At 40.7% G+C, this 21,823-nt stretch overlaps 1 protein-coding gene across 6 annotated transcripts in view; it reads right to left on the reverse strand.

The window, feature by feature from the left end:
- The window catches only part of tanc1b (tetratricopeptide repeat, ankyrin repeat and coiled-coil containing 1b), a 107,379-nt gene that overhangs the window by 40,703 nt on the left and 44,853 nt on the right, over positions 1-21,823 (reverse strand). For all 6 annotated transcript variants that reach the window (XM_031298707.2, XM_031298690.2, XM_031298699.2 and 3 more), the window contains 3 exons: positions 6,043-6,176; positions 3,648-3,837; positions 214-531 (listed from right to left, as the gene is read on the reverse strand). In XM_031298707.2, the coding sequence (XP_031154567.1) occupies positions 214-531; positions 3,648-3,837; positions 6,043-6,176 (642 nt within the window). The remainder of the gene's footprint in view (positions 1-213; positions 532-3,647; positions 3,838-6,042; positions 6,177-21,823) is intronic.

The following is a 21,823-nucleotide window of genomic DNA, read 5'->3' on the forward strand; positions in this document are numbered from 1 at the left end:
TGCAATGGACTGAGACAACCCATTACAGTCACAGTTTTACATGTTGTCAGCATAACAAAGGTTACTAGGCTGCAAGAAGAAAACGTAAGTAAAATGTTTCATGTAATGCTAAATGAACGCACACAGTCACTGCGGAAATACACGGATCCATTCCTTTCCCTCCTCTGCACAGGAGACATCCAGATGTCAAGAGCTAAAACAAAACAAACTTACCTGCTACAGAGTTTGGCCTTGGCATCATGAGGGAAGAAGATGTCTGTGATGGGTATGGAATGAGTCCCTCAGGTGAGTGACTTGGAGGCTGTGGTGCCCCTGCTGATGTGTTGGACTGCTGCTGGTCTGTCCTGGATGGGGTGTCGGCTGGCGTTGCTGTGGCACTGTTGGAGTCTTCTTCGGCCACGGGAGAGCAGGTGTCAGCCCGCACACTCTGTGCCAGGCCATGGCGCCCACTGCCTCTCAGGCTGCCATCCTTACTCCACTCCAGACTAGAGCCACTGCGGTCATCATTCTCCGAAGAACTAGTGATGGTGGCTGGGGGGAGATAAGAACAGAGAGGGAATTAGAGCAAGTGAGGGAGGTAAGATGCTTTTTCTGTGTCATGAATATTTATCTGTCTTCATCTCTAATGAGATACTGAGCAGTAATATAACTTTCAACTTTGAATAACTCCCTGCTTTTCCTCATTGCCAACACTGTTCACCACCAGGACAGAGACAGGAGCATTAAAGTCTGCTTGCACTAATGAAAACCAGAATGACATGATAGCATGGACTTGTAGAATTAATTTCCTGAGCAAAGTCTTTTGTTCTTTTCACAGGTCATCAGTTGAAGGGTCCTATATAAGACAGCTTAAACAGCAACTGGATGCTGTACTATGACACAAGATTCACACTCACAAAATATAAAAAAAAATGTAAGAGTAGAGTGAAGAACAAGTGTTGAAAACCGCCTTCAATATTTTTAACTTCAGACAGGTGTTTTGCTAACATGACAAAAAAATCCTTTAATCCTCCCTAAGGCCAACCCAGCCATCTAATACGATCCTAAAAGATGAGTGGAGGGCCAAAGCTACACAGGCTGCAGCTGGATACAGAAACATCAGTACAATCGGAGGACAGGAACTGACTGGCCAGCTGGCTGCGTTTGCATAACACACCCCTAATCTGGATATCATAATGCCGCAGCACGTTGCATCCTCGATAATATTACTATAACACATCCTGGACCTTGTGACTACTGTGCTGTTTACCTGTACAGATATGAAGTCATTCATGACAGCAGAGTCACATCTGGCCCTGCTCTGAGCATGGCATTAGCAGTCATCACGGTGTAGAAGAGGTTACAGTGATTGCTAAATTGTTTAACTATAGCTCCTGGCAAAGAACACATTATTATTTATTTATTCAAACATATGGTAAGCGTGTCATTTTACTATATGAAGAGTTGGTTGTGGTCATTGCTAAAGGGCTGTTATAGGTCCTTCTGTAGGCACCTATCACAGAAACTCCTCTGGAAGCTATTTTGTAAATGTTAAGAAGACATTGCAAAATCTCCCCAATTCCACCAAAGACCTTTAAACGCAGTACAAAGCCAAATTAATGTGCTTTTGAAATCAGAGTCAGAGTCAAACTGGAACATGGAACATTAATCACCAGCTGGAATCTGACTTGTGGACACAACATAGCTTTGTTCTCTTCCATGCCTGCACATTCTTATCAAAACATGTGGATGGGATGTTGCAGACCAACAACACATTGTGTCATCTCTCACAAAGTAAATTTTTATTTGACACAAATAAAGTATCTTTACAATGAGATCACATGTGAGACCACAACACATGTGACATGACTGTATGTCTCATCCTGGGTGGCAGCATGTCAACGCTCCATGCTAAAAGATACTATGTCACAGCTTCCATAAATTATTTAGCAGCTAGCTATGATATTGCTCGGGGGGGACAGAATGACTGACTCATGGTAATCACTCTCTGCAGCATTGGTAATCCAAATTGTTATACCATATCTGGCTTTGGAATGCATTGCTTTCCTCTGCAGAACAATCATGTCAATCAGTTACCTAAATAGGCATAACATGTGTGATATCCTAGTTACAAGGATATTAAGTTTTAGCCTCAAAATCTATCAGTGCCTTCAGAAATTATTTAAGTTCAACCAAGGATAACTGCAGGATCATGCAGTTACAATTTGCTATTGAATTCCCACTACAAATATTCAAAAGCCATTTTTTTGAATGAATTTCTAACATGTAAAGCCACCGGAAGGTTTGTGAGTAGAAACAGCAGACGGATTAATATATCAATAGACTATGTCGTATTCCTGTCAGCTTGTGTAAATCCCCAGATGTCTTACAGGGTTATTACTAGACATACAATATAATGTCAAACTGTGGCAAACTGCCACCTCAATGCTCTCTCATACTAGAACAGCTCTACAACAACTCGATAACTGACACATGGTAGAGGTTGAATAGAATCTGACAGACTGACACAAATGCTATTCAGTGCCACAAAAAAATCCACTGGGGTTAACAAAATTAATGATTGTGAGACTTTTTGGTCTATATCACAAAGTACACATGAGATAACATTCTCAGATTCCAAATTAGAGATACAAGAGCTTTGTGGGAAAAACTGTAATAGTTGATAATAATATAGTAAGTGTATGCAGAGAACTCTGTGCTGACAGTTGTATTGTGTAGGATAAATGCCAAAAAGAAAGAAAATATTATTGAGAGGTCAGCAGAGCTTTTGTCGTTACCAATGTTTTTATCAAACCCAGCAACTGATGTAGCCACTGGTAAGCTGCCATTTTTGTTGTCATTACTCTGAGGTGGGCTATTCACGCTTCTAACTAAGCTATTGATTCATTGTGCCTGGTTTCCCACTGAATCTGCAGCAGACTTGGCTCATCACTGGCATTCCTAGCGTTGTTACTGACTATTTTGGCAAAGGCACCACAGGTGGTTTTAAACAGCAGTGAAGTCAGTTTAAAGCTGATTATTTGACAAACTTTCTATAATGCTTTATGTTATGTGGGTTCCAATATGAATGAAGATAAAGAAAAAGAAATTGCCTTGAATACAAATGCAGTACAACAGTAAACATTTCCACCATTGGCCTGCATGTGGCTAGCTCTAAGCTGATAGCTTAATGTGCCCTGTGGCATTTTCTTGTCAACAAAGAAGTTATGTTTGCATTCAGTGTCACTTACAAATGCATTGTGTGTGTGTGTGTGTGTGTGTGTGTGTGTGTGTGTGTCTTTGAGACCCGACAAAGGTGTTGGATGCATTGCTTCCTCATAAAACATTTGCAAAGCTGATTTTTAATAAGATATTTTAAATCCTATATTGTTTCCATCCATGTATGTATGCTAGCTTTGGCCCATTGTTGCAGTACTCCAATCTGCACATTACCGCAGCCAATAGCATAAAACCTGTGGCAAGAATGTGTATTGTGTCCACCACAAAACAAACAAAATAAGGACTTGCTTGGAAAAACATTGCTCTAGACTTTTTTTTTTACAGGGTACCTTTAAGTAAGGACACGGATACTACTAGATCAGTTTTCCTGCACCATACAAGTTACTATTTGGGTAGTGGGTACCATGAAAGAGTTGGTTATTTCTAACCTATGATCCCACTGTCTTTACTCTCAAGTGTGGAGCTGGGGCTTGTGATGGTCCCGCAGGGGCTGGAGCAGCTGAGAGGGGGGCGGCTAGTCGTGCTGTTGAGAGTGGAACATGGGCTGTCAGTGCTGGGAGATGCCGTGCTGCTGGTCAGTGTAGAGCAGGGGCTGATACCCTGGCTAGTCACAGAGCACTGGGGAGAAAAAAGATAGAGGGGAAAAAAAGTTAAGGTACACCAAGAACATGCTCTACTAATCAAATATGTCAATGAAGTATGAAGTCAACCCAATATAAACTGTTAGCTGGCAACATGTTCACATTCTTTCAGCATGAGCAGCAATAAATACAACAAAAAATATTTTTTTAACCTTATTTGGATGGAGAATTGAGAAAACTGGAAATAATGATTTGATCCGAAACTATCGCCTATTTACCTGGATCATGTGAAAGCAGTGCAAACAACTCCCTCACAAATATACAAGCCTTTCACGTGTGAGCATGACAAACAAGACGAAGGGCATACATGCTGTAAATGGCGCAAGGCTTTCAAATTACACACTTATATGTCTGGAGGAACCAAAATAAGCCTGACGAGAATTTCATGAAGAAAATTTCACAAGTCTCTACTTTGTTGTAACACAATAGATACCTTTCTCATGCAAGTCACCAAGCCTGTCTGACAACCATACAGCCGCTGAATCTTTGTTTGAGCTAACTGACAACCATAGAAATCCAAATTTAAGCTGGTTTGTCCTGCTTCCCCATCTTCCGTAAACTGTATTCTGATTGCACACAATATAATGTAGCTCAGGAAGGAAGGTCATCCTTGTCACACTGTAAGAAGAGCCAAATCCTTCAAACCGTTCCACATACACCACTCCATACCTTAATACTCCAATTAAAAACCACTGTTACAAAGCCAGGTTAAATTAAAATCAACCTTCATCCTTAATACACCAACTTTGCTGCAGATATTTTGTTGCCTGAGGGACTTTCAACCACAGTTGGCATCTCAAGCACCACTTACTACAAGACAGTGCATTGCCTGAAACACACTCCACCAATTAAAAGCACAGCAAACCATCACAAATCATTTCTAACATTACACCTGAACTCATCCTTAACCTGTTTAAAAGCCTTTTTCACATACGGAAAAATTGTGATTGCACTACAGTTTTTAATAATTCCTTCTTAAAACATTACTGCAGTATTTCTGATGCACAAAAATCTGTTCTTCAACCCAACTGAACACAAATAGTAAGACTCACCAATGCTTAGCCAATTTAAGACAGAATTGAGACTAACGTCTTGTTCTAATGATGTACTGATGTACTGACTGTTACTGTTTAAAAGGTCTACATGATTGTGCAGTGGCATGCTTAATGAACATACACAGCAAAACAGGAGGGATGCTACATGGCCTAAGGCACCATTAATAACATGTGGAATGCTAATATTGACTACATAACATTTCCTATTTATAAATCCCACCTGTTTTTGTGACAGCGTGCCAGTAGTTTTTGCCTGGCAATTTCCACCCTGGGGCTGCACCCAGAGCTTATACCACCTAACAAATCAAAGTGAGAGCCAAACAGCTTCCTGACATTTAATTATTTACTGTTCGGCAGAACATGCTGAGTTAAAGACATGTTGTAAAACAGCAGCATGGAGGAAAAGAGAATTGCTGGCAGATGACAATAATGTGCTCCTCCCTAATGAAGCACTGAAAACACACAACTAACCACAAACAAACACACTACCCATATCTCAACTAATGAACATGATTTGTTACAATTCTTTGTAAGTGTCTTTCACATTTCTAGAATTCCCGATTCAGTGTCAAAACGTGCCCAAGACACAAGGGAAGCGTAGCGTGCTGGGCTCTGCTCTTCACACAGCCCAAGCTTAATTAGTAGAACCAAACAAACTGAGGCTCAAACCTAACATAACTCTATTTCTGGTCTGGGACTCAGACACTTATGTTACATACTCAAGAGCCCCTAAAATAGCACTCAAGTTACTGGAAGACTCATACACCACACTGGAGAGAATAAAACCACATGCAGCCAATTTTAAAGATGCATTTACTTTCTTTAGAAAATCGTTATCATCTCAAACAAAAACAGTTTGACAGTTACCGTTGTTTGTTGTGCCAAAAAAATTATTCCCAGAGGTGCCTCCTAAATCCCCATCCAAAGTTAATGCACAGGGGAAAAAATGAGTCAAGCTGCAACAAAAAAATCCATTCTTCTGTTAGACTGTAACAACTCCCTCCTCCTCTGATCCCTTCTCTCTCTCTCCTCTATCTCTCTATCTGTGTGCTGCTGATGCAGCAGCAGTGGCAGCAGCTGCTGTTGGAAGAGGGAGGGAGTTGGAGGGGAGGGAGAAAATAAAATACCTTCTTTTCATTCTTGTCGTCCATAGGTATGCGTGCCGTACCCGGGATCCCTTCTCCTAGTAAAAAGCCCAGCCTTGTCATCAGTTCCTGAGTGGCAGGGGAGGAGGAGCTTGGTTGTTTATCTGCTTGCAGCTCTAGAGAAGAGGGAGAGAGAGAGGGAGCGAAATGCTCAATGTTAGTGGGCAGATTCCCTCTCTCCACTGGATGGCCCACACAGGGCCACTCTGCCTGCCCTGCCCTCCTTGGCTCTGCTCTGAAATGCTATGCTGCACTCTCCAGCTGCTGCTGATGTGGTGCAGACACAGATAGGGGGAGGAAAGAAGAGCAAGGGAGTGAAAGAAAGAGAAAGGCAGTGTGGTGGGGGCTATAGTTAGTGTGTGTGTGTGTGTGTGTGTGTGTGTGTGTGTGTGCGTGCGTGCGTGCGTTAGAAAAGAGTCTGAATACATGTGAATGTCTAGCATTGTTAACAAAGCAGACTGTGTGTGTGTGTGTGTGTGTGTGTGTGTGTGTGTGTGTGTGTGTGTGTGTGTGTGTGTGTGTGTGTGTGTGTGTCCTGCAATGCCTCAGGTGCCAATTCCAGGACTTTCTGGTTGTTTACAGCTCTCACTCAAAGAGCCTCTGAATATCAATGAGTGAACATGGGCTTTCTCCAACATAGCTTAAACTTTCTGCAGTCTTCACTCTCAAGGCTTAATACTTGTTTAGAGAGCAAGGTTGGGGTGCCATCAACAAGGCAGAGATAACTTGCAATTTATTTTCTGTTTATACATATTGCTTTTTGGCATAAAAAAACCCTCCCAAAACAGTGAAGACAAATAAGACAGCTTGTGCAACACGTAGCTGTGCTGAAACCGAGTTTTTTTTTATCATCTATACATGTAACACAATTATTGGTGTGGCAAAGTAATTGAGAAAGAGTCACAACATTCCCTGAGAGTGAACAGATAGTGTGACTGACAGACAAACAGAAAGAGGGAGAGAGAGAGAGAATTAGAGAGGCGCAGATGTCCAAGATACAAAAGCTTATTATACAGCTCTCTGTCAGCACCTTTCCCTCCTCTCTCCTTCATTTTCTCCTTTACCCTCTTTCTTCCACAGTTATTAATAATGTTGGCCAATGGCACAATGTACTGCCAAGCCCCAATGAAGTCAAAAGCAAGCCACACGCACGCACGCATACGCATGCGCACACACACACACACACACACACACACTCTTAAAGCAGCCATATTATGCTCATTTTCAGGTTCATAATTGTATTTTAAGGTTGTACCAGAATAAGTTTACATGGTTTAATTTTCAAAAAACACCATATTTGTGTTGTACTGCAGTGCTCTCTCAAACTGCTGCAGATCCTCTTTTCAGCTGGTCTCTGTTTTAGCTACAGAGTGAGACCTCTTTTCTTCTTCTTCTTCTTCTGTACTATCTTTGATTGCACTGCACATGCCCAGTAGCTCAGATGTAGATCATGTCAGCTAGCTAGCTCCATAGACAGTAAAAGAAAGGCAGTTTCTACAACTTCGGTCAGTTACAAGGCAGGATTAGCTGGGAGACTTCTAAATGAGGGCGCACATGGAAGTAGTTCTTTTGTAGATTATGGTGAACTTGTGTGTGTTGTAGCAGTGCTTTGCTATTGAGAACGAGGTAGCATGCTAGCGTTAGCCATAGCATTAGCATGCTAACGCTACGAGCTAATGGTTGCGGTTAGCCTGCTTGTTTCGGCTTGTGACGTCACAAGCCGTGCCGATTTTGAACAGCTCACCCAGAGACTGAAGGCAGGACACATTCAGAAACCGTATCTCACTCTAAACAGCATGGATGGATTTTTTTTCAAAGTTTGTATGTGTGTGGAAGCACCAGAGACACAAAATAACACCCCAAATCCCAGAAAAAGTGATTTTTTCATAATATGGGCACTTTAAAGCCAGTTGCACCGCCTCAAAGAAAAACACTTGCCTTTCATTTAGTGAAACTGAAATATGGTATAGGCCTGAAAGGAAACATAGCAATAATCAAAAAAGCCTAAAGATTTCACAATGAATAAATTTAAGCTTTTGTCTATGTAGTACTGAATGCTAACCTAATACACATTGACTGCTGTGCTTGCATCACCTTTTCTCCATTGCAAATACTGTGCATTAAAAAAAGACCATACATTAAAAATCAGTTATTTATAGGGAATGTCACCCTGCTCATGTAAATGCTTGAGAGAAGAATTTTAAGACCACTGGTGCAAAGACAATGCTGTGGCCTGAATGCCGACAACAACGATTTTATAGATTCAGGGTCACTGGATTAGAGCACACATCCTGTTAAGTCTTCATAAAGTGATATAATAATTAAATTGTCATTTCTCACCCACCATAACATGCACAAATCTGCATAAGTAGGAGCAAGTACAAGTAGCAATCTTCAAAAATGTTCTTTTTTGCTGGCTTGCGCCATATTTTGAATGTAAGTATTCATTGTGGTTCTAGCTGTAGCTGTGGTTCTTTGGCATTGCCTTTGACATATTTTTGGGATTTTCTGTCATTAAGGTTTAATAACTGACAAGCTACTCTAATCCAAATCACTTTTATGTACTGTAACATCATAAGGTGACAGTAGTTTAACTGAGATTTTCATTAAGAATTTTAAGATAAAGTTCTTAAATTCAATGGTGGATAGATGTCAAACTATATTGAGCACCGCTTGTGGGTCAATAGTAATTTGAAGTACACAACACATTGCATGCTTCATCAACTTTTAGTAGACGGTACAGATAATGGGCACTGGTCCCAGGTTTTTAAAAGGGGCACCTTGCACATCAAACATTTATGGATACTGTAGATTAGCATATAGTGACAGGTTGTGTTTCATTGTGAAAGTCTGTCAAAAGGTGTGGCGTGGCCTACAAGCACAAACATTATAGATTTTTAAACACTAGAAATTATTTAGAATCACAGACTAAGAGACTAACATTATTTCAGAATTGTTATGCCCTCCACTTAATTTTAATAAAATAAAATATAAATGTAGAAGTAGTATAGAAAAAGAAGAGAAAATATAGTTGAAAGCTTTAGCTCATAGAGATCAGTGCAAGAAAGCTGTATTTCTACCTGCTCTGCCTATAATGTAATACCATGTAGAATTGACTCCAACTTGTTGATTAAGTGCTTTTTCCACAGTTGTATATTTCATCACTGGTTCTTCAAAACCACCTAATCCAACCTGACTCCTAATAGGTAGCCCAGGAACTGTGCTGGGGCTGTGATAGACCTCTAGGCATCAGACATAAATACACAACAGACTGACATATGTGACGCACATGGCACTTACAAGCCAAAACTGAGGCTCTTGGGCCATATCAATAATATCTTCAGGCAGTGGTCTCTTTGTAAATCAATACACTGTACCAACAACTCAAATTAGATGCACTGCAACTGCACCCACCGCTAGACACAAAACCTTTCCTTTGCAAGTGCATTTTCACAGCGTTCTGTGTTCGTGCATTTAGGAATAAAAACGTAGCACATGCAGTACGTGGAGTAATCTGAGTTAAGCTTATGGTTGTACTGTGGGTTTATGAATTTCAATACTTTGGCTTAATTTGTCAACCACTTCAGAATGGATTTGGACTGTGTGACTCACTATTCGTTTTTGTTTATACACGACTCAACAGTGCAATTGTCTAGAACAGCTAAATGGTTAACCCTGGGACTAGTTTCTTTTATGAATGTTATCATCGCCTATTCATCACTCCTTACCATTTTACTGTCTGCTGACAGCAATGACAGCGAAATACCTTAAGGTCATAGTAAACGTGACAGGCAGAAAACAATCCTAGAAACTAAACAACCTTAGTCTCATCTGTTGGCCAGTCTTATCTGTTGATAGATAAATGTCTTACTCCAGGGGGCCTTAGCTGTGGTACTGAAGAAGGGACACATACTGCTCTTTTGCCTTCCTGCCAGATTTCTCCAACCTGGTTATTGATCAAATTGGCTACCTTTCAGCCACAGGTTCAATTCTCTAACCTTTGGGCCACCACTACTGCTACATTGATCTGATCGCGTCTAACGATTTGAGTAGCCATTGCCTTCAATGTAACATTGCAGATTTCAATGTCATCACTGCAGCTAATGTAAATGTTGTTATTTGTCTAGCCTGAGCACTGTCACTGATGACAACATGTTGTATGTGCTGGACAGTATGGAATAGTTAGGAAAAGCACATCTGAAATTGATAACCTTAACGAAGGCTCAATTCCATCAAGTGTCCCAGTAAGCTATTTCAGTGAGTCAGCATGCACAATACCAGGGCCTCTCCTAAGTGGAATGCAGCCATCATTAATGGCTTTGAATACACCTGTGCTTTTCCTACTATGACATGTCAACATGTCTGCCGTGAAAAAGGTCTATTAGTCTGTTTACCAGTTAGCTTCACAAGTCATTATGTCCCCAAGGGATTTTTTATGAAACATGATCAGTGTTTGAGCTTTTTATGGCAGAAATAGCTATACAGTGCTTTGTGTTGCATTACTGTGGGTCTCTTCCAATAAAAAGATAAAAAGAATGTCAACTACTGCACCACAATATAATAAGATGACATGTAGTTTTAAACTGATGGCATGGTACATTTAAGGAAACTGAGCTCACATAATGGTGTAAATCATAAATCACACAAACACCCTCCTATATCCTAGCGTAGCAACTATAGGTAGCAACGGTGTCCTTGGGTTGTTCTCTAGTTCTTCTGTCATAAACCAGTTCTTCAATCTGAGACACCTAATGAAACATAGAAATCATCCCCAGGTCAAGCACCACATTTGTGTATCTCAAGTTTAATTGATAGCGTCATCATACAGTGGGCAAAATACTTTCCAATCCATACCCAATAAGAAAAAGAAAAACAGTCAACATAGTCCAAAGACAGAGGTCAGTGTGGGGTTTATCAGTTTCTCAAGCTGTCACACATTCCTGAAGAGGAAAGCATGAAAGAAGGCTGCTATGGTTCCTTGATTTAAAATGCTATCAGCAGTGGAGCACTTCTGACTGCAAGTGGTCTACCTGTCTCCCAAGATAACCTGGTGGGCTTAATACAAACCAGACGTGCTGGCTTCCCTTAAAGTATTCATAGATTAGGTCTGCTCTTATTTCATTTTAATGCTCATTGGCTCTTTTGACTGGGGCACAGCAGGATAGTCACACACATGTATCCACACAAACGTACACTGAAGACGTACTGTATCTATGTGCGTGTGCATTCTCTTTAGGGGTGTGCAAAAAAATCGATTCACATTCGTATCGTAATTCAAGCTCTACCGATTCAAAATCGATTCATAGAATTCCAAAAATCGATGCCTGGGCACTCTTGTTATAATCAAAAGAAGAACGAGTGCAGCAGAAGTAGTTTAGTCGGCGCAAACAATGGCAAACCTCACAGAAATAATTATTCAACCTGCTCCATCCTCATTGAAGGCGAGAGTTTGGGCACATTTCGGCTTTTATAACCTCGAGGGGAAGACGGAACTTGATAGGAATCATGCTATATGCAGGCTTTGCAAAGCGAAAGTTAAGTATCTTAGAAACACCACAAACTTGAGAACTCACATGGTACACCATCACCCAGAGATTAACATTAAAGACATGGACAAACAATAACCTAAAGTACCTAACATGCCAGTCAACCAACGCACTCTTTCAATGCTCTAAACTCCCACCCAACTCTGAACGAAAAGCTCTTTTTATTTAAGTTTTATTTTGAAAAGTTGGCCAAAGCTTGGCATTTTGCAGTTTTTAGTTGCAAAAGTTTTTATTTTTGTATTAAGACATATAAAGTAATATCAAACTATATTCAATTTGTTGTGTTTCTTTTCTTTTAAATTGTATGTATACTGCAATCACATGGGAAAAGTAACTACATTTACATACTGTGAATCGTTTTTTTTTTTTTTTTTTTTAAATCGAGAATATTTTTTGAATTGAAAATCGATTTTGAATTGAATCTTGAGCCTAAAAATCGATATCGAATCGTGACATTTTCTGAATCGTGCTAACCTGACTCCGCCAGATGGATTGCTTCGCATTTGCTCGGCATATCCATCTGGGAACTTTCCGTTGGAGAACTTTTGGGAAGGGGCGAAAATACTGGTTAGCTGAATGGATAAACCATCTGTCTATCAGCACCTATGTTGGTGATAGACGGGCCAAATCAACCAATCAGATCAACGATATATCAAACTCTTGCCGAAACCAGTCGGGAGAAGAGCAAAACCATCTTTTCCTCCGAGAAAAGCCTCCAGTGCCGTTTTTTGCTCTTCTTTCAATGAAGGAATACTTTCTAATTCGGATAAAACTTGCGCGATAGCTACGCTCATCTCGTCCGTGGAAGCCGCCAGTCGCTTCCCGTTGCGTCACACCTAAACCCGCCTCAAAACCAACGCTGATTGGTCGGTCGTTTGGCGAACGGCTCCAAATTTTCTCTATCTCAAGATGCCAGACTGATCTGCGAGTGGAAAACTGGAGCTCGCGAGATCAGGACGGTCTCATGAGGCTAGAATCGTGCACCCCTAATTCTCTTTCACACTCTCACAGAGATTTCAGTATTGGCGTATTGTAGGCCGAGAACTAACAAATTACAGTACAGAAATGCCAAAGATTTGTTTGAGAAAATTTAGAGTGTGGACATTTATTTTTTTAAAGTGACTATATGTAACTATTAAATGTTTCTGAAACTGTGCAATTGTTCATCTGATGATCACAAATGACCTGTAACAGCAAACGAGACAATCAGTGAAAAGAACGCTATTTGTATATAGTTTTTATTATTGCCTCTGCCCGGGTCCGATTTTTCCCGCAAAGTCACAAAATGATTTTTGCCACAGAGCACACGATCTGATGGGTCACAGATTTCAGCTTAACATCGAAAAAGCCTGTGTTAGTGGGTATGCAGGTAAAAGGTAGTAGGAGACTTCTTTATATAATCCTAATTGTAATTATAATTTTATCTCAGAAGTTATCTGTCGTAGTTATGGCTGATACTGGGGCAGGGCCATCACAGAAAAGAAGGAAATTAAACGAAGAACAACTAAAAGCTAAAAGGGGAAGTGAAAGACGACGGGCTTTCAACAGATGGAGACAATTACGGGATTGTAAATGATTCAAAAACCTCCCCAAATTGGCCCTCAGGTATGTAATATGTCTATTTCATTTATAAAATAACTTTAGATTGCGCAATGTGGTTGTACGCCAGTAGCTGACATTAAATTGCATCCACCTTTCATTTAGCACAGACCTTTTATTCCTTTTAGTCTGTGTTTGTGTTGGCCTACTATTTTCTTTTCCTTTGTCCCCCTGTACCTGTATAAATGAAAGTTATTATTACATTGGTTGCTACAACAAACTCTTTATGCTTTGGCTCATGACACAGTGACAGCGATACCTGGTTTAGCTCACAATACTGTACATCCAAAGTAGGCTAAGTTACCGTAGGCAACACTTGAAATTAGGGGTGCACAATATATCGACTCAATATCGTTATCGCGATATCACGTTGCGCGATATTATACCGAAGGTCTCGCGATAATTAAGCGATATTTTGTTTGCGTTGCATCCCGCCCGACATGTACCCAAAGAGTATAGAAGCAACAAGAGGAGAAACTCAATAGAACGTTGTGTTACATTCAGTCCAAGATGGCGGAGCTGCAGTTCCATTGAGTTTCTCCTCTTGTTACGTCTATACTCTTTGATGCACCTCTCGAAAAATACACATCATTTGGTAGCGTTATATTTCCCCCGACTCATTTCCTGGTTCTCCTTCTCCATAAACAACATGAAATCAAGGAGAGGGTTAACTTTTCCTGCTACAGATTTCCCACCGTGGTCAGAAAGAACAGAGGAGACACTTAAGTTTCTCTCACTAACACTCTACGGTCACTACTCGCTCCGAAGAAAATCGCCGTCACTCTCTCACCTTTTTTCTTCGCTCTACCACACACACCCACATGCTCGACGCACACACCGTGTAGCCTCCGCAGAACCATAAAACGAAGCGAAAGAAAAGAAAGGAGCTAAAGAGAGAGCAAAGAGTGGAACAAAAAGAACACAAAAGTAAGAAAATGAGTGTTGCTCTGGGAGACGACGAAATAACAGATTGAAAAGAAACTTTAGAGGCCAAAAGTATTAGCTACAAAAGAGAGCGACATGCAGTCGCTTGTGGGTGCTCCTGGGCGTGCCTAGCCTACCCCTGGTTGCTTGGCAACAGTAAACAGAAATTCTCCGGTGCTACCTTAAACCACGTCTTAAAAGTTACTTCAGAGGTATTGTTAAGTCACAAGAACGATGTTTTTGGATTTAAAAGTATTTATTTCTCTATAAAAGTAACACATTATATGAGATTAAATGCCAAACATATCAGATATATAGATAAATACGATGTCCTGAAGCGTTGTCCGCCATCTTGAATTATTTTCTTCGACTTGAGCCACTGACATACGTCACGCTGCCTTCACTCTGATTGGCAGTCGCTCCCATTGAAAATGAATGGTAGCTGTCTCTTGTAGCTAATGTGACTGTAGGGTAATGCCTCCTCCTCGGTAGCTTGGAAATACTTTGGTTTTAAGCCAACAGATGTGCATTGTATTGTTTTTTATACTGTAGTCGTGTATATACAACCAGTACAACATGTCCTGTTCTGTAGACACATGTTGGACCAGTCCAATATGACTGTCAGTTGAAATAAACCTTGCGTTGTAAGAAAACTTGTTTTATTTGTTATAAATCTATTTTGATGCGTTTTCCCATAACTTTGGTAATTTTACATATGTTTAAAAATATCGAAATTAATATCGATATCGCAATATTCATTATCGATATCGCAATATCACATTTTTTCAATATCGTGCAACCCTACTTGAAATGCAACGATGCATCTGTAACGTATTCTCTTATTGTAAATGAATGACTTTCTGTCTGAGCAAAACATTTATTGAACATTATGACGCTAACTCAGTAATCTACAGTGGGCAATACAGCACCGTAAAGAAAAGACCTTTACAACAGCAGGTGTGGTAAAAACTCTACGGCTTTTGTCCAAAGGGAACGCTGAAATCAACACAAACTGAAAGTTACATATAGCCACTTTAACTGAAAATGTCCCACTCAGTATAAATTCCCATATAACCATAGTTGAGTGATTTCATGGCCCAATAATGTATCACAACAACAGTAGAAGCAGAAGTAAGCACTTGTGCAGACCTCTGCAAAGGGTTACCGTACTTAGCGGTTACCAGTTATCTGTGAAAGCAACACTGGTTGTTTCTAAACTTGTATGTCACTAAGCACAACTTTATGAATCAGTTTAAGACTTTGTAATGCAAAAGACATTGTTTATGATGACACTGTGGGAGTTGGGTAACAGCAACTTCATCAGTAAACATCCCTCTGTGGATAGAAGGCAGTTATAAAGTAAAATGACTACACAATGAAAATTAGCTATATACAGTATCTGATTAGTCCTCTATATCTTACACTACCGTGAAGATATTGAAAAAACAGGGATGTAGCTGGAACCACTTTTTGTTATTCCAGTAACTGTACAGCAAGGGGAGGCAAAAACAAAACAACATCATCATCATCTGCTGCCTGAGGAGGTTTATGAGCAGGTGTGAAATAGCAGCCTTTTGGTGCAGGGATGGAAGAATGAAGACGGAAGGAGGAGGAGCAGAAGAAGGATGGAGGAAGAGGGGAACACCATGAACAGACTCCACAGAGCTGTCTTGGCTCTCTCCCTGCCGAGAAAACAATCCAGCCGGTGCTCATTAGCAGCTGGAGTTTCATTACCATAACAGTGGAGCCTGTTTAATGAACACTCGATGAGAACATGCATCCTGCTTCCCCATTTGAGTTCAGAGGTACGAGGTGACGTGCCCCCCTGAAGCACATTGAGCACTCTTATTGCAAATTCCACTGTTACAAACCACAAATGTCCTTTGCTGCGAGCACAGTTGGAGCGTCCAATGAGACATTACAGCATACTGAGGTTAGATTGTTAATAATAAAGTATCTCCAAGTAAAATGAGGTTCGGAGGGTGGGGATGGCAAGGAGATAGTAATCATAGTTGTGACTGACATCTTAGCTTGACTCTGGCTGTTATTAGTGTTGCTCTAACAGTAGATGATGGCATTTCATTAACCATTTGACCAACAGAGCTAAAGCTACTTCATGCAGCGATTTACCCCGGCGGGGCAAAGCGGCTGTGCTGTGAGGATCCTCAAGAGATGAGATTAATGAAGCTTCATCATTAAATAAAGAAAAAGACAAACAACATACAAAGTTTCAGCCTCTAGCAGCTGATTAAAAAAGGAAATCAACAATGCACCTGATATGCATTAGATAGGGATATGACTCAGTCTGTTCCGGCCAAAAAGAAATCACAGCCCATTCAGCTGCTGCCACAAAGTAGTCACTCCTTGCCTAAATACCTTTAGAAGTTCTATAAGCTGGTAACAATGGGACTTGATTATACAATTGGGCTTAAGTCTTTATAAATGATACAAAATACAGCCAGCTTGTAAAACTGTGTTATGCCTTAATGACTCATTGCATTCATTGTTATTATTCATTAGTGGAACATCTTCCTTACATCTGTCTCAGTTTGCCAATTCAGTATCATACCAAGATAACGAGAATAATATGACATTATCTGCATCATTTTATGAATTGCCAATTCAAAATTAGTGTAAAAAGAAATCACCAGTAAACATATGGTTTCCTACATTTGCAAAAACATCAGATTACTCTTACTCTTTGATGAGATTTTTTACATATCAGGAATCAGGAAACAAGATCAAACTACATTAACCCAATTCACACACAGCCAAATATATGGACAACATGATGCTGAAAGTTCTATATTTTACCATGGCTGGGCTTTGTTTGGCCTATGTTGTGCCAAAATGACACATTTAACAGCTACAGTAAAGGTGGCTACATTTAGAAACTTATGTTTTCACTGTTATCTCCTGATAACAATAGTTCCATGAATAGCTCAAGGGATGGAACATGGTCACTGTGTTAATCTATTGTTTTCATTACAACCATTTTAAAGTATCTGCACTGGCTACCTGTTTGCTTTGGAATTGATTTTAAGGTACTGCTATATGTTTATAAAGCTCTTAATTGTCTTGGTCCTATCTATTTATCAGATTTGCTTTTAGCCTGTGAACCCTCAACAAGGTTGTTGTATTGTGTGAAGCACTTTTTGTGACATTTTACGTGTATGTGCAATACAAATAAAGTCTGTTTGATTAATTGATTAATTGAAAGGAGTAACACACATTGTACAGGAGATGGCAATACATGGTCAGATTACTACCAGAACATCATAAATAGAGAAGTGAAAGCAACCCTACAGTCAGATGTTTTAAGTGGTGTACATTCACAGAATACTTAACAATATCAGTTGGGTCCTACTTTCAGTACTGACAAGATAATCAGCACATGAAGAAACAGGTGCTAAGTGGGCCTGGGTCTAACTGGAGTTGTAACATGGGGCGTGAGAGAGAGCCATAACTGTCGGAGAGGACGAAACATGAGGTTTAGTCTTGATTGACAGAGACAGAGCTCTGAGACCACAGCTGAAACAATTCTGTAAGGCGCACTGTTGGCGACCTGTTGCAAATGCACTCATGCACGCAAACACACGCATACACAAACAAGCATAACTGTACTTGTGGACACAAAATAAAAATACACATAGCATTCACACACATGCACAAGAAACACTATCCTTCCTCAAAGAGCTATGTGAAGTGACTCCACTGTAGGTCAAACACACGTTTCCTATCTTAGCTTACAGTCCATCCTGCTTGTCCACAACAGAGAGCTCTGGAAAGCAGACAGCCTAACCCAAAACAAGAACAAATTAATACATTCAAACTGAGTCAAACTCCATATGCAAGCTTTAATCATATCTGAGGATAGCCAAAATGAAACACACACACAAAAAGATACTGCATATAAATCTTTAAAATTACATTCACCATTTTAGACAAATAAAGGGATGCACTACCTAAAATACCACAAAAAATCTTATTTGCACTCAAGATGTGACTATTCATGTGAGGCATGGTTTTTGGACATCCAAGAAAGGCATCCTTCAGCACAACACCCAACAAAAGGCCCCTTTACAACTACTAAGAACTCACTTTATCTGTGCCCTAAATGTCACACAGTGCTCATGCTGCAAAACTTCCAATGGGTTTTCCGACTCAGATTCTGGTACTGACCTTGTAACAAAAGTGTCAAACAACCATTTCATCCTGTCTCAGCAGTTAGCAAAAAAAGCCAACATTGTTTACTATCTCTCAAAGTAGGAGACTGAAGATGCTCTCCTTATTGACAAAAGAACACTGAATACGTCCTTGTCACATGCGATGTGTGACGCACAGTAATACAAATGAATCTAGTTGATTTAACAGGCCTACTGCAAACTCTGACACTAGATCTAACTGCATGGTGTAACTTCAAATAACATGACAATCCTATATGTGTAAATTTGTCCACATGGGAGAGAAATGGAGAGGCATAGCATGTGTAGCTGTGCTTAAAAGCCAGTCAGCTGTGCATGTGTCCTCATCCTACAACAGCTGGGCTATCACAATTAGCCATCATTAGTCTAGAATTTATACAGCGTGTAATTGTACGTAATTAGTTGAGTAAGTTGGCTCATTCCTTTAATTTCTCAGCAGAAACTTCTTTTACCTGCTAACTATAGCTGTGGGATGAAGGAGGTAGATTTCTCCTGGCTTAGCTGCTTACATTTATTGAGTAACTGACTGTACAAAGCAGCAGGACATGTACGAGTCACTACCAAAGCTACAAAATAAACTAAAATCTCGTAAATGCCTGGAGCTGCCCGAGGAGATACAGCCTTTTGCTGTTGCTCCAACAGTGCAATGAGCAATACAAATGTACTATAATAGGTTGGGCACAACTGTCCTAGAGACTGCAATGTAATTTCTTATTTGTCATAAATTGACCAGATCTGTAACTGTTATCTCCATCATTGGGAGTAGACCAGGAGAATAAGAAAATGCAAAAGTCAAGTTATAATCTTAGTACATTTTTGTGTATGTACTCTCTGTGTTTGAGACTGAAGTAGTTTGATGGTTCTCTACATTTTGTGGTAGCAAAAATATTGGAGGGCTTGGTCAATAGGTCTGTCACATACTTGTAACATAGTTACAAAGAGTAATTTTAGACTAGAATGAAATTAGAGCAGAGGCAGCACTGCGGACACAAGGTTAAAACAACCACAACAACACCTCTTTTGTAAACACAAGTAGTTTAACAATACGTACACACACCTTAAGCATTTTTTTTTCCTTTATCTGTGTTGGGAAGCAAGAGAAAGGAGGGAAACCTTAGGAAAGACTGCTTCTAATGGCGCTTTTCCATTACATGGTACCTGCTTGACTCGCCTCGACTCTACTCGCCTTTTTTGCTTTTCCATTACGAAAAAAAGTACCTGGTACCTGCTAACAGATACTTTTTTTAGTACCTCCTCAGCCGAGGTTCCAAGCGAGCTGAGGCGAGCCGGAAAGGTGACGTGAAAGCGACAGACGGGGGTGTCCTGAACAAACCCGCTATTTTTAAACAGTTTAGCCAGCTGTGTGGTTTTTTTTGCTGCCTCCAGCTTCTTCTGAAACTAAATGTGTCTTCTGGCAACAACACACACCTTCGCCGTTCTGTGTGTGTGTCGTGTTAGGTCACAGCAGTTTACTGCGGCGCCGCTTGTTTACAGTTCTGCGGAGGCTCCAGGCAGAGCTTTCACCGTATCCTACGTACACACACACACACACATGCTGGCTCGACGTACACACCAGCTGACAAATGTATACATCAGGCCACATATTACATAGGCTACGGCGAAAGCTCTGCGTGGAGCCTCCACAGAACTAAACTCAAGTGGCCTGATGTTTATACTTGTGCGCTGGTGTGTGCGTCGAGCCGAGTCGAGTCGAGTCGAGTCGAGGTGAGTCGAGCAGGTACCATGTAATGGAAAAACGCCATAAAGCTGCAGACACACAGACTAGACGGCCGACCCTCGGCAGAAAAGGCAGTTGGACTGATCAGTCTCCCCGAGTTGGTCAAAAAAGTGCCACGGAACACACCAAAATGACGAGACGTAATACGTCTCCATAACAGTAGGCGGCGCTAATCTGTATTGTCGCCCAAAAGTGAAAACCGGCAGCTGATTGGACGAACGCGTCACGTGGGTCTGGTTTCTCCAGAAATTCAAAGACAGACAGACGGCTTGTTCAGAATACGATCTCATATTGTACTAAAATAGTTCACCGAAACGTGTTTCTGAAAACATTTTAAGCGAGAAATAGGCCATGCAGTTGCTGAATCTGTCTTCATTTCAGATCAACAAAGGTCAGTTTAAAAGACTTTCGTCAGATTTTGAGAGACTCTAGTCACGCTCATTCCGCTCCCCGTTTCCGGGTTAGCACTCTACCAATCAGATGGGTCATTTGAGTCCGACTGCCGGCAGTGTTCGCCCCGCCGATTATACATGTCAAATCGGCCAAAATGAAGGCCGACGGCCCCTCGAATGGACGACGGCACGAAACACACCGAACAGACTCGAGTCACAGACCTAGCCAGACTGTCCAACGGCCGATTATCGGCATGGCATGTCTCGGACTTAAGACAGCACCGGCATGTGAATGTGTATGTTTATGTACATGTGCTTCAAACGGGGTGTCAGGTCTGTAGAGGAGGGAAATACATGGGGAATAGTGAGTCGAGTAAGGGTGAGAAGGGGGAAAAGGGTATTGTTTGTGCAGTAGGTATACTCAAAAGCATTGTATCATGATTAACACAAATACATAGATTCTTCCTATACATTTCTATTGAAAAGATCCAGGTCTCTCAAAATGTTTTTTGAAGTATACAGCTCATAAAATTAGCTCACTTATAGTGCCAGTGCACCAGCTGTCATGAGATAACATTTATCTTGCATCTTCTATCTGCCGGTAGCCTGCTCTGAGCCGAAACACTGCTCTGTGCCAGCTGAATGCCAGACACACCCTCGTGCCTTGGTATGTAACAGTCAACAGTAACTGGGTTGCACTGGGTTACTACTGTCTGCGTATGTGAGCCATGTACAATCAAAGGGCACCACTTTTTGTGATGCCCTTTGCTAAAGATAACCCATCCTACAACTCTACTTCAGCCAATGAGAGGAATTTGAGCCCACCATCCTATGCTGGAAACCAAAACAGAGTACATAGTGAAATATTACCCCTACACACACAAAAACACCGCCCAACACAGGAGAGAATAGGCAACAATAACATTGCACCTCACATAAACATGGAAGGAGGACTTCTCTCATTACATTTCTATGAAATAAATCCAATGCTCCGGTCAGACAATGTGTCCCCGCATAGAAGAAAACTGACTCCTCTGTAATCTAAACACACACTTTAAAATAAACACGCCACTATTGTGTGTTTGTATAAGACGCTACATAAAGGAACACTGCTCAAACACACTGGTACTTTTATGTAACACTCATGCAGGAATTGATGCTACCCTCAAATTACAGAGACCTATCCCTGACCCCATGGACACAACAATGATATTTTATATAGCACAAAACACACATACATACATACATACATACATACATACAGCTATGAAGACTGATCACAGTATGAGTGCAAAGTTGTAAATTCCAACATGTATGCTTCTTATTCTTAAGCCAGTTGAAAGCAAACTGCTACCAATG

Source organism: Sander lucioperca, chromosome 8, assembly GCF_008315115.2.
Source record: "Sander lucioperca isolate FBNREF2018 chromosome 8, SLUC_FBN_1.2, whole genome shotgun sequence".
Lineage (NCBI taxonomy): Eukaryota > Metazoa > Chordata > Actinopteri > Perciformes > Percidae > Sander > Sander lucioperca.